General features: G+C 46.6%; 1 protein-coding gene across 3 annotated transcripts; it reads right to left on the reverse strand.

Annotated features, from left to right (window-relative positions):
- Window positions 1-3334: 3334 nt before the first annotated feature.
- paip2b (poly(A) binding protein interacting protein 2B) lies at window positions 3335-11418 on the reverse strand. Of its 3 annotated transcripts, XM_018728714.1 has the most exons (5): window positions 11245-11418; window positions 10319-10377; window positions 4856-5019; window positions 4434-4607; window positions 3335-3974 (listed from the first exon to the last, which is right to left on the reverse strand). In XM_018728714.1, exons 1-5 carry the CDS (start codon window positions 11364-11366, stop codon window positions 3918-3920), a joined length of 576 nt encoding a protein of 191 aa, XP_018584230.1. In that variant the 5' UTR covers window positions 11367-11418; the 3' UTR covers window positions 3335-3917. The 3 variants fall into 3 exon arrangements, with proteins under 3 accessions (XP_018584230.1, XP_018584240.1, XP_018584249.1); XM_018728724.1 differs by lacking the exon at window positions 10319-10377 and having other exon boundaries at window positions 11245-11368; XM_018728733.2 differs by lacking the exons at window positions 10319-10377; window positions 11245-11418 and adding an exon at window positions 11006-11075.
- Between the last annotated feature and the right edge of the window lie 1784 nt (window positions 11419-13202).

A 13202-nucleotide genomic window follows, 5' to 3' on the forward strand; every position in this document is an offset into this window, starting at 1 on the left:
TGTTGCCGGCTTTAGCTCCAGCTCGCCGCGACCCCACTCGGGACAAGCGGTTTTAGTGTGTGTGAAAAGCCTACAAGGTGTTTTCTGTGAAGTCCAGCATGGGGAGCAGCTCTGCCGAGAGTCATTTGCTTGCTCCGGGAGATACCGGCATGTAATGCCACCAGCGTGAGAAACTTAACTGCCCCTTCACAGCCACTACCAGGTTCCATCACCTTTAGCTGCAATGACTGCAACTAAGCACTTCCTGTAGCTGTTGACCAGGGTCTCGTATCACTGTGGAGGAACTCCGTCCCACTCAACTGCTTCAGCTCACCACCATGAACAGCTCCCTTCAGGTCCTACAGCAACATCTCAGTGGCATTCACGTCAGGACTCTGACAAGGTCGTCACGAAACTTCAGTTGTTTTTCAGGTTCTTAGATTTTCAACTGTCACCGTTTCTTCTCTCAGGCTCCATTCATGTGCTACTAGCGTGACAAGATCCCACCAAACTTAAGACCAAAAAAAATTAGAAAAATGGAGAGGAATGGAAAGGTACTACAGTAATGCTCTTGTTGCAGCATTACAATAAAGTAGAGGCTGGAATGGAGCCCTTGCTTGGTCTGCCACCAGGACCAGGATTGCCCTGCATTGCTGCTCCTCCTACTTTGTTGGCAGCATCACAGGCATGTACACAATGTCATAGCACCACTATTTGGGCCTCTAGGGAAAGAACTTCTGTCTGGTGCTCGTTCCTCAGTTACTAGAGAGGGATTAGTGTGTGATTGACACTGTGTGTTTCACTGATGCATGGATGAGTGACCCAGTGTAAGTAGTGTGTCTAGCAGTATAAGTCACCTTGGTGAATAAGGTGTGTGGGCTGGTAACACTACATAGTATACAGTGCAAGTCATTTTGGAGAAAGGCATCTGCTAAGTGAGTAAATGTAAATGATTCATAGAGGAGGGGCTATGGACCCAGCCACAAGGTTCTCATAACGATACCTCCCATCTTTGGAAACACTCCCTTTGGCATTCAGTGCGATCATCAGGACCCCAAGTCGAGGTGCTGGGCCAAGGAGGCGAGGATTGGGTGAGATTCTGCCGCTTCCCACATCAGCACTAAAACACCTGCTATTGCCACCAGGTAGAACAGCTGCCCTCATCATCTCCAAGTTCATCTTAAATGCATCAACGAAGAAATTGTTGCAGAAAGTTTATAAAAAGTTACATCTTACAGCATTTTTACATTTACTATAGCTATATCTGTACACTTGATGCTGTAGATAATGCACTGATGCTACTGAATGTTACACATTGATTCGAGTAAAAGTCACTTTCCAGAATACTGTCAGCTACACGAATAAACGGATGTACTGTATGTTTCACTAAGATTTCTTCGGTTGTCGTAAGTTCCTTAGCAGAGAGAATTAATGGCGTCAATCTGCCCAAGGACACGGCTGCAATCTGAAACACCTCTCTGACCAACTCTAGAAAGATTGAAGATGCAGCAAAGAATAACTGCAGTGCACTTAGTGACCCCCCCGCAGTGATTCTAGCAGCACTGATGTATGGACAGCAGGCACCCTGTGGTCAGTCTCCTGTCATCTGCTACAGGACAGCCTTTTAACTGGACAAGGTTGTATACACACGCAGGTTTGCACCTGCAAGTACCCCAATACCACCAGGTTTCTCCAGCAGTAATTGCAGTTATCACAGTTCGGCTGGTACAAAACTTGCCTACTTCAGGCTAAATGAATTTTTAAAAAAAAAGAAAAAAAAAGGAACACTTTCACATCTATTCACTTTGTCTAAAGCAACTTTGAATGAACACTACTTAGCATTACCAGCTCACACCTTATTCACCCAAGGTGACTGATACTGCTAGATACACTACTTACAATGAGTCTCATCCACACACCATTGAAACACAGTCTCACACACACTGTGGGTAACTTTTAGAGTCATTAAACCACCTGAACAGCATGTCTTTGGATGGTGGGAGAAATCAGAGCACCCAGAGGAAAAACATGTAGACATGAGAACAAACTCCACACAGACTAAGCAAGGATCAAACCCATGTCCTCTCCTACCACCCAGTCGCTGAGAGACAGCAGCGCTACTCGCTGTGCCACGAAGAGTATTTTTAATTCAACCTCAATTCAACTGAGTCAAACAACTGCAGAACTGAACAAAACTTCAGGAAGGGTCCAAAATCTGCAAGGTTTACTTAGTTGACACTTATCTCCTAAGAGTCCGTTTACTTATTTATGCAGCTGGGTAAGTTTGCTGGCACAATTCAGAGAAGTACCTTACTGAAGGGTAATACAGTTTGAGATGGGATTTGAACCTGTGAGCTTTGGGTCCAAAGGTAGCACTTCTAACCACCATGGTACCAGCTGCCCCTTTACATGCAGTAAAACTTGATTTTACAACAAAATCTAATCTGAAATGTGCAAGGGAGGGGGACTGTAACCATCAGCCATTTTGGTTTTTAGATACATTGCAGTGTCTTCCACAACATCTTGTCTCAATTCTATATACTGTATATCCTTAAAACTTAAGCTTGTTTCAAGGTTGAGCCTAAATTTAAGACCAATCAAAGCTGACATTTCCATACTTTTAACAAAATAGTGTTAATAGCAAAAAGGCAAGAGAAAAAGGATGATTAAGGAAAACTGGCTTTAAGAAGGGTTGGCAGCCATTCTCTGGTTGAGCTGTGCACTTCAGATCACTGAAGAGTTAAAAGGTGAAAATTCAAATTCTGCACCAAATATTTTCATATGTGGAGCTTTTCCTTTTCTATTACTTCATGAATGAACAGAGTCCCAAGTCCTCAGTGCAGCGAAGCATCCCCGTAGCATGATGCTGCCACCACCATGCCTGATCATATGCATTGCTTTCCTATGATGAGCTGTGCGGAAATCCCCCCAGAGCCAGGATCAAACTGATGCCTAAAAGCAAAGCCCACACATTGCAAGGCACCAGTACAAGCAGCAGTATAACTGCACAGCCCCTGTTGACTGCAAAATGAACAATTTACCTGGTTCTACAAAGGCTAAGTGCCCATATCCAGTACTACAGCTAAACCAGGATCCCACTGACACTTAGGCTTTAACATTACAAGTCTTTCAGAAGCAAAAACATTATAGTGAGCCAGTATTTCTGCTACTAAAAAACAAGCACCTAACTATTTAATTAACCTATTGCACGGTGGATACTTCTGACAGCTACTCAGTACCAGTCTGGAACAACAGATACTTCCTGGAAGACAGACTGAGCAGTGCAGAACGTGGCAGTAGAACACAGGAGACAAGGCCAGGGAAGGTCCGAACAAGTACCTGTTTTTTTTTTTTATTTTTTTAAATTTTTTTTAATTAAATTCGTACTTTGCGTCAGGATTTCAACTTGAATCAAAAATGATTTTGTATCAATAGGCTCTCCTATTGTTGACCCAGGTCACAAGGTTCACCACCTGACCCACTTGTCTCATGACCAGTACTTCCACCTGTCACTTAATACTGGACTAGCTGCTCCCCTCCCCCCTCAATTTCCCCATCCCTCCCTAAACAAAAAAGGCAGGGGGGGGAAAAACAAAAAACAGAAAAAAAAAAAAAAAAAAGGGAAAAAAATTTAAACCTGGTCAAGTAAAAGCTGATGTCAAAAACATACATGATCTGTGGTAAAGGAAAGCTGCGTATTATACTGTGTAACTTGTGTCCTGGAGGGGTCGCTGCAGCACCTCCACACACACACACACACACACACACACACACCACCCCCCCCAGACACTGAAACGAACGGAAATAAAAAGCTTATAGAAGAGTTTTCCCTCGCTGCGTCTTCTGGGCGCCCCGTTTGAGCATGTGCGGATGTGACTGGCATTGCCGCGGTCACCAGAGTCTGTTTGGGCGCCCACTGGTGGTGCTGGACGAAGAAGCTAGTATTTTACCCCTGGCACAAACTCCTTTGCTTCAGGGTTCAAGCTGCTCTTGCGCTGCAGAGGCAGGGGGAAGGGGAGATGGTGAAGAAAATCAGGACCTTTGGGAAATAAAATCTACGAAGTCATAGGCATCAGTATTGATACACCACCATATACTTTGTAACTTTAGATTTTGTAAGTCTGCATTGTATCACAGCGGTTGGTCTACGAAGCAGGATACACATTATGTTACTATGGTAAAGCCTTCACTATATTCTGTTAGATGATAGCCAGATACCAACAGTGGGACTTTAGTGTACATTCAGCTGTGGATATAGATTGTAATATACACCTCAACAGTTGACAAGGGACACCGCTTGTGGCAAAGATTATTTTGTGCCTTGATGTCAGAGCCCTGCCTGATCTGCACCGTTTCCCAGAAGGACAGAGATCTGGAAAACGTTATGGTCGCGGTGACCAGCAATTTCTGGGAACAATGTTAGATGAAAAACATAGGACATGCTGCAGACTCACCACGATGTCCTCTGTGCTGGCGTCACTGACCGACAGCCCGTTGAGCTGCTGCTGGATTTGCCCCACTCCTGCAGGAAGGTCCCGCGATGGAATGAACCAATCCTGGTCCTCTTCGTCAAGCATCTCTTGAAAACAGCGCTCCAAGAACTCCTGCTCCAGCAACTCCTCCTCCACCTGTACAGGGAAAATAAAGCAGGGTCTCCGTCTTAACACAGGATGGACAACACAGCCTGTGAGGTTACAGCAGACATGTTGTGTGGCATCACCATGCATCTCTCACTCCAACCAGATATCCGTTACAAGCAGCATGAAACCCTTCCTGTTGTGGACTTCCAGGCACTTTCTTTCACCTTTAAGGTGCTTGAGAAGGGACACTCATCCTAGGGACAGCTCCTCTTACATCACGGGAATGCGACACTGACCTGCCGGTTATACTCCTCTTCATTCTCCATCCACATGTACTCAGCAAAGGGGTTGGCCTCGCCCTCTCCATGCCCATTGGCCACTGGCTCCTTGCCCTCCTTGCCAGGAGTGCCACCACCCCCAGGCGTCTTTGCCACCTCCGGACCGCTCATATCTGCCGGCTCTGGAGGCCAAAAAGACAACAGTCACAGCTAAATCCTTAAAGACACGATGAAAAACAGGAGGAGACAGAAGGGTCGGTCGAGACGCAGAGGAGCGATACAGTTACTTCATTGAAACCAAGCTTCCTTCCAGCTCTGGTCTCTCTCTCTCTCTCTCACACACACACACACACACACACAGGAATACGCTATGAAAACCAAAACGGACACACAGAATTGCATCCATGTCTACTTTTGACGCAGCCAGACGTCAGAAGTGGAGATGGACTTTAATAGCCCACTGTGATGAGAGGAGAGAACGTCTTCATGGGCAGAAGAATGAAGATCATTCCAGTTACACATACACTCTCTCTCCACTATACCCCCCCTTTTTATTTAATACATTAACACCAGTGCAGATGTGTGAATTCCTCCTCATACACACTTTACTACACCCAGAGCAATAACCCCAGCTGACCAACTAACTCAGTTAACAGGTTCAACAATACAGGGGCAATGAGACAGCAACCACTGGGACAAGTTCAAGTTCTTCACTATGAATTCTACCCTGGGGCACTCTATCCTGACCTTGGGGTTCAGATCAACACAGCATTCAAGCACTTTCCCGTTTCAGTCCCAGGTTCAAACAGCGCTGAGAACAGCAACAGAACCAACACAAAGTGACCATTACTCTGGATTTGGACATACAGACTGAAAGAAGCAATGTTTGCACCGCAGTAAAATCTACTCCACAGAGAACTGATGGCAGAGGGACCTGGGATGTCGATCATGCAGTCAGACAGGGAAGGACACCAGATTGGATACAGAGCTGCAACAGGAAGGTCCCTTATTACACTGCCTTCTATCAGGTGTCTCAAGTACCTGCTGAATTTTAGGTCTCAGGTCTCCTTCCCACCAGAAAAGGAAGTACAAAAAAAATAGAAAGTTCTAGAGCTGTTGGTGGATTTCCTGAGGAGCAGCAAGACAGACAGGAGGACTCTTCTATCCAAGAGGAGCCCCCCTTTACTGCTTCTTCAGCCATCTGGAAAGGGTCAACTTTCCAGCAGGGCCAAGGACGGCTAAAGTGTCCACCAGATCGCCAGCAGCCTGCCGTCAACAATCCTGCCCTGCGCTGCACAGCAACTTCCACAAAGTCTCAGAGACATCATCTGGCCATCCACCTTCTCAGACAACACTTCAATCTGTGACAGTGCAAGACATGCAGTCAAACCACATCACAAAGTGCAGTTCAGGTATGTGGCAGGTGCCAATAGAAGGTGTTCTGGAAAACCTGCAGGACTTTTCCCCTTAAAGGTCCAAACACGTTAACCTCTACAAACTGCACGGGCCATTAACACTGCAGGACACCAAAGGATCATGGCCAGCTGCCTTACTTCAACATGCACCAGATACCATACAAAGTTCAAACGCTGAGAAAGTACATTCTGCTCTTGTAAGGCCCGAGTACATCGGTGACGTCGAGCAGCCTCCCCTGCACGCGTGGCTGCCCCAGCACATCCTTTCTCCTGCAGCCATGTCATACTACTCATTTTCACAAATTACACCTTACGAAAAGCTCAGCAAGAAGGAATAAGTGTTATGAGTTCCTACAGTAATGACGTTATGATAACTGGATTTGTTACGGAGTGTTCTAATAACCTTTATGTTATAAACCCCATTCACAAGCAGCTTCTCAAAGTGTTTTACAACAATGAAAGGGTTTACAATCACAGAAAATAACTATAAGCCATAAATACCAGCATTTAAAGTAACTACAGTGAGAACGGAATCCATTGATCCACTATTAACAACTGCCAAGCTAATGGAGGGATGTGGTGGTATGGCGCTTGTTGCAGAAGGAGAGCATAAGGCAGGGTACTCCCTGGATGGAATGCAAGTTCATCGATGAGCGATCTTTCTTACTCTCACTTACACAGAAAGAGGGCAATTTAGGGTCACCAACTAACCATTAATACATCTCTGGACTGTGGTAAGAAAGGAACACAAAGAACATGTAAACAACACAGACCAAGATGGATTTTAAAAAACCATACACAGACAGTTTATAAACGGTGATGTGAGTGCTCCACCCCCACACTGCCAAAAACGGAGGGGGAAAAAAAAAAAAGATCAATGATGAGATGAAAGGTAGAAAGATGGGGGGGGGGGGGGACAGCAGAGGAGTTCCATTATGTGGTTTTGAGCATGTGAGTCTGAAGCCTGGACTTAAAGGTGTCCAGAGCAGTTCTGATATTCTGGACTTGATTTTGACATTTTACATATTTCGTTTGGGGGGGGATGGGTGAACTTTTCTTCATGGCTCAAAAATACATTATTTAAAAGTGATTAAAAGCATTTTACATTGATTCATTTAAGGCTCTGTTAGGAAACTGGGTTTCATGAGATTTCATCTTACAAGCAGATTCTCAGCAAGAAACCAGAACGCGAGGGAAGTCCTTACTGGGACACAGCAGCTTTCGAGTGCCAAAGTACATAAAAAGTAACAGACGAGTTACCTGGTTGGAATATTCTATAAGTTGAGAACAAAACACTCTCTTATAAAACAGCTCCCAAGAACCTGGAAATATGTGTCAGGCACACAAAAACTAATCAGCAAACCTGCAGAAGATATTTAACACGTCGATGCCACTGGGACGACAACGCACAATAAGACAACGCACAAGCAGCGTCTTTAGAAACATGTCATCGGGCTCATCCTGCAAGGAGACCTTTTTTGGAGATATACTATTTAAAAAAGTACTAGTTTCCTTCCGTGTTAATCACTTTGAATAACTGAAGCAGTGCACACGCACACGGTGATGAAGCAGGCTCGTTCACAGACGCCATAGAAACACCTCATTCAGGCCCTTACAGACGAAGTTTGTTACAGTTCAGGAAGAGATGTTAGGAGCTCACTGAACTGCCTCCATCCAAAGACAGTATTTGTTTAACAGGAACACAGGGACAGGAAGGAAAAATAGAGGTTAGGCATGTAAACATCTGAACGATGACCTTCTGATAGACACGCGCACAAGTTCGGGGACATGAACGTCACACAAAATCCTGCATCCAGAGACACAAGATGCAGAAAGAACCACGGCACCAGCATATGACTGCGGTACGTCGTCCGTCAGCTGCGAGTTAGACGGTAAATAACTCTGTATGAGGATGTTTATAGAGTCGCGAGACAGAAAGTCTACCTGCAAGTTTGGGTGGGGGGTGGGTTGGGAGAAAAACCCTCAAACGGAAGTGCAACATTTCTGTTGGTAGTTCGACCTACACTCCTGTTTCGGTTTCTACACCTCCAGTATACAAAGATGGGAAAAATGACATTTAACAGTAACAATGTTAACATAACATTAACCGGAGCCACCAGATAGGTGTCCATCAAGGATATTAAATGAGACAGGTTACATTTCTAACAAGAGAATATTTACTGACACACCAATGCAACCATAAAAGGGACATTGATAATATTAATGTACCTGACCTTTTTCTGCAAAATGTATGCTAAACCACTACCAATTTATCAATTTTTCAAGGATAAATTTCAGTTATGCTACTGGGTAATTTTAACCATTTAAATTAAGGTACTTAACTGCAAATTTTCCTACGACAGCCAAACCTTCGTTCCGTTAGCATTTTTATTTCAACCTCACATCGACAAAGAAAATATTTCAAACTCAAAATGTCTCAGCAGACACTGTACAAAGACCAAAGCAAACAGACTGGTTGCCAAGTTCAGACCTTTTCTCTGGTAGCTCTGGCTGCACAGGTGAGCGACATCTCTAAACAGAGATCCTTTGTCTGGAAGAAAATGTGAAGAAAAGGCAGGAAAATGAAGACCAAAGGGCAGTCACCATATGAACAAGATTAATTCTGAAGGAAGCTACTGAAATACCAACAAGGACTCCAAGAGCTACGAAGTAGAGAGGAACAAAGCAGAGTCAAGGTGCATAAGTCAACTTACATGGAAGTCCTGCATAATACTGCCTTGTGTCGCAGGGATGGTAATCAGAAAAAAAGCCTTACTCAAAAAGAACCATCTCAAAGCCCACATGCAGTTCAGACACCACCACAGGGACTCAGCTCAGATGTGCTTTGGAGCTTTGTAGTCACAACACACAGCACTTGAAATGGAGTAAACAAAAACTGGGTGGTGGTGGTAGGGTTATGCTGTGGGGATGCTCCACATTGGCTGGAATAAGGGACTTGTGATCTTATCTAAACCGCACTGATGGAATGACAGATGATGCACAGCACAGGGAAAGACTATGGGGGAACTTCTCCAGGTCTGGAAAGAAGAAAAACTGCATCTTTGTAGGAAGTAGCCTTTCGGCAAGACGGCGATCCCAAGCACACACTGGAGTGACTCAAAGAAAAAGGTAAATGTCCTCAGCGAGCCTGTCCAAGTCTTAACCTCAGATTCTGCAAGAATATGTGGCACGCTTTAAAAGGTGCAGTCCAAAGTACCGCCCAAGAAAGTTGGGCAGGAGTAAATCTGTCAAGAGCAGTAAAGAAACAGCACAAACTTAACCTAAACTTAACTAGTGTTCCTCAGCTGGCGGACACCAGACTGTTACTGCAGCAGGCGGCACCCCCACCAAGCATTATAGTGTGGGCTCTGGTCACTAATGGGAGCAGCAGATCAGTTCTGGATTTTATCAATATAATCTTAAATGATAATTTGACATTTTCTGCTTGAGAATATAAGCCTATAATAAAAACCAAGTCAATAAAGATGCATCTGTATCATTTATAATGCAGACATTTCCAAACATCTGCAGTCTCTCACTTCTGCAAGGCACTTCATATAATGTATATATACTATATATATTGCATCTTTTAAAATGTTCCCTCGCAAAGCAACAAATCCACATCTGGATAGTGTTCGAACCGCAATCAGCATGTGTGGAGTTTGCGTGTTAATGTGGGATTCTTCTAGGCGCTCTGGTTTCCTCCCTTAGTCCAAAGTTGTGTGTTTCAGGTGAACTGGTATCTCTAATGTTAACAGTTACCAAAGTACCTACAGTCATTCACACATTTGCACAGGTGTGTGGATGACTGCAGCTACTTTAGTGTATCTAACGCCACAGGTCACCTGGACAAAAGTACAGCGATAACAGCTAAATCACTGTATGTCACTTTGGGGAAAAGTGTCTGATGAATAAACGTCGACAGCAAGACCTATAACATCAACTAATACGTAAGGACATGGAGAGAGTGAGAGAATATTAGCAATCGCACCGAGGGCCAGGGACAGCAAGGGGGCGCAGCGGTTAGCGATGCTGCCTTAGGAGCACAGGTTCGAATCCCACCCACCTCCTCCTCCTGCCGTCGTGCCCGGCGGCTGAGCTGAGGTGATACGGCGGCCGTAGCAGCTGCATAACAGGGTGAATCGGTGTAAGAAGCTTAAGAGTGTAAGTGGCTGAGCGACCGGGGCATGTGAAGGTCCAGGGGGGAGGACAGAACAGGACACAGGAGAAGGAGGCCGTCCGGTCCGTCCGGGCCGAACGTTACAGTTACGAAGCCCGCAGGACGAGGCGAGCGCGAGGACGGAGGAGGCGCGAGGCGCACTGCACTGCAGCGCCATGTTTGCCGCGGAGGGACTACAGTGTCAGTGCGGACAACAATCGTGTTGTGGAGAGATGGGAGTCACCGAGTGTCCTTTCACACACAAAAACAAACACACACACACACACACACACGTAAGTACGTACGTACGTAGAGAGAGCGCGAGCGGAGACGCTCTTCTGCGCCTCAAACAAAGAGCCGCGACGCGATGCGCGGAACCCGCGTGGCACGAACGAGAGACGAGTCACACGTCGCCTCTCAACACAACATCAACACGCAGATCATCATGGATGAATCATGCGAATGTGGAAAATAAATACGTCAACAACTAGTAGAAGGAGCCCGTGGACGAGGCCCGGGGACGCGGACGCCGAGTGTGACGAGCCGGGGGCCCCGTTAGCGTTAGGAGCGCGGAGAGAGTGGCGCGCGCCTCACCTGCCTCAGCGCACCGCGCGCGCGAAGGAAAGGCCCTCTCTGCGACTCGAGCGCGCGGCCAAACATCAGTTCCAAGGCGCCCCCCCTCTCCTCCTCCTCCTCCTCCTCCTCCTCCTCCTCCCCACCACCACCAACACCACTACTAGAGTACCACCACGACACCGAGTCCCTTCGACAGCGCGGAAGCGGCGCGCACACACAGGCGACCGTGCGCGCTCGTCTCGCCGAGCGACACTCACCCAGCGCACACGACGGAAACGCGACCCGACCGCCAACGACTCGTGGGCCCGAGCGAGAGGAGAGGAGAGAAGAACGACGCGCTGCACGAGCTGCCTGCTGCTCCGACTTCGAGTACAAACATAAAAAACCACACACGTCCGCTGCAACAGTCCACGCAGCACGCCTTTGTCCGAGCTCCTCGCCGCAATTGGCCCAAATTCGCGTCCGTCACAAAACCAGCCCAATAGAAAGTCGCGAATAAGCCACGTGTCCATAGTTGAGCAAGGTGCGCTCCGCCTATTGGTGGGATCAGCTGCCAGTAATGTTGCGGAGCTGTTGGCCGTCGCTCGCAGGCGAACCTCGGCGCTGATTGTTTCTCCTCATTGACGGTGGTTTAGAGCGTTTTTCGCACTCGTTTTCCGGCGAGACGTGCGCTTTGTTCGCGTAGCTGTTCAGTCGCTAAAGCTGAGCGGCCCGTAGACTCTCCGAGTCAGTGAGGCGCCTCTGCTGTGTTGTTTATTGTCAGACGAACACGTGTCTAACGCGGACGTCACACGCGACACGCTTTGCAGAGACTCCTCGCACAGCACCGTGCTGTACCGTGTTGTACCGTGCTGGGTAGCGCTCTGCTGCTTCCGATGGTCTCTGTGACATTGACAGGGTCACACGCACCACGTGTGTTCGTCTCGCTTCCTGCAGCGGTTCATGTGTCTGGGCCGGCAGGTGGCGTAGTGCTTAGAGGCGTGGCCCCTGAAGAGTCCAGGTTTGAATCGCACCTCCTCGTAGTGCCCTGATCTCGGTACTTGTAGTAAATTGATCCACTAAATATTACGCTGCTGTATGAATGTGTGAAAAAGGTAAAGTTGCCTTTCTAACACGGTAAGCCACCTCGGAGGAAGAAGGCAGCTTAGTGAAGGTTACAGTTTCAAACCCTACTATATGACAACCAGAAGTGTCCGTAAATCACAACCCATCGCTTTTCTAGAGCCATTTCCTGGATTCCCGAAGTCAGCAGAAATTTAGTTTTAATTTAATACTTTAATTCTAATTAATACTCAAATGCTTTTTCATTTTCATACTTCATTATATACCCAGAGCCAGGAGGGCCCGGATTCTCATTATGGGCTGTGGGCACACTACCTAGAGTCTAAGAAGGAAGGAAAGGTTTAGGAAAAAAAAACAAATACAAGGATAAAAGATTGGGAGACAAAATTTAATGCAGCTACAACACACACGCATACTGTATATCATCTGAAACACTTGTCGTATACGGGGTCGCAGGGAGCCAGAGCCTAACCCGGCAACACAGGAGGGGGAGGGGGACACACCCCGGACGGGATGCCAGTCTGTCACAAGGCACCCCAAGCAGGGCTTGAACCCCAGACCCACCGGAGAGCAGGACCCGGTCCAATCTACTGCACCACCACGCCCCCTACAACTTCAAAACATCTTTCCAGAATTTCTGGACATGTCCTAAGAAAGTTTCTTTCTTCAGCTCCTCCATGTTTCTTATAGTTTAGCAGCAGAGCAGTTTAAAGTACATCATGTAGATCAGTGTTATTCAGTTGGCCAGGGGACACCAAAACTAGCCCTTTTTTTAAAAAAAAAAATAAAAATAAAAATTAGTGATGATTATCCCTAACAGCACACACACTGGACAAACCTCTGACAAGCGGTGATTCTTTTTTAAATAGCCTGCCAAACACTGGCCGTCTCCTGCAGCGGTGTGACTCTGTTCTCCCCAAGTCCCCAAAGTGCTGCTGTCGCTGCGAAGAGGAGCACAGCTCGTGTTTCTGCGCTCACTGTTCACCTTGTGCTCTATGGATCAGGAATCTGCTACCTGGAGTGTCCCTCTTACCTTCTCTCTTCCAGCTGAATGATGATGCTGTCATTAGCGTGATTTGCTACATTTTCTGCATGTGTATTGCAAGGATTTTGAATTAATGGGTGGGGGGGTCTGTACTATTTCTGAACTCCA

This window comes from Scleropages formosus, chromosome 1 (assembly GCF_900964775.1).
Source record: "Scleropages formosus chromosome 1, fSclFor1.1, whole genome shotgun sequence".
In the NCBI taxonomy this organism is placed as follows: domain Eukaryota; kingdom Metazoa; phylum Chordata; class Actinopteri; order Osteoglossiformes; family Osteoglossidae; genus Scleropages; species Scleropages formosus.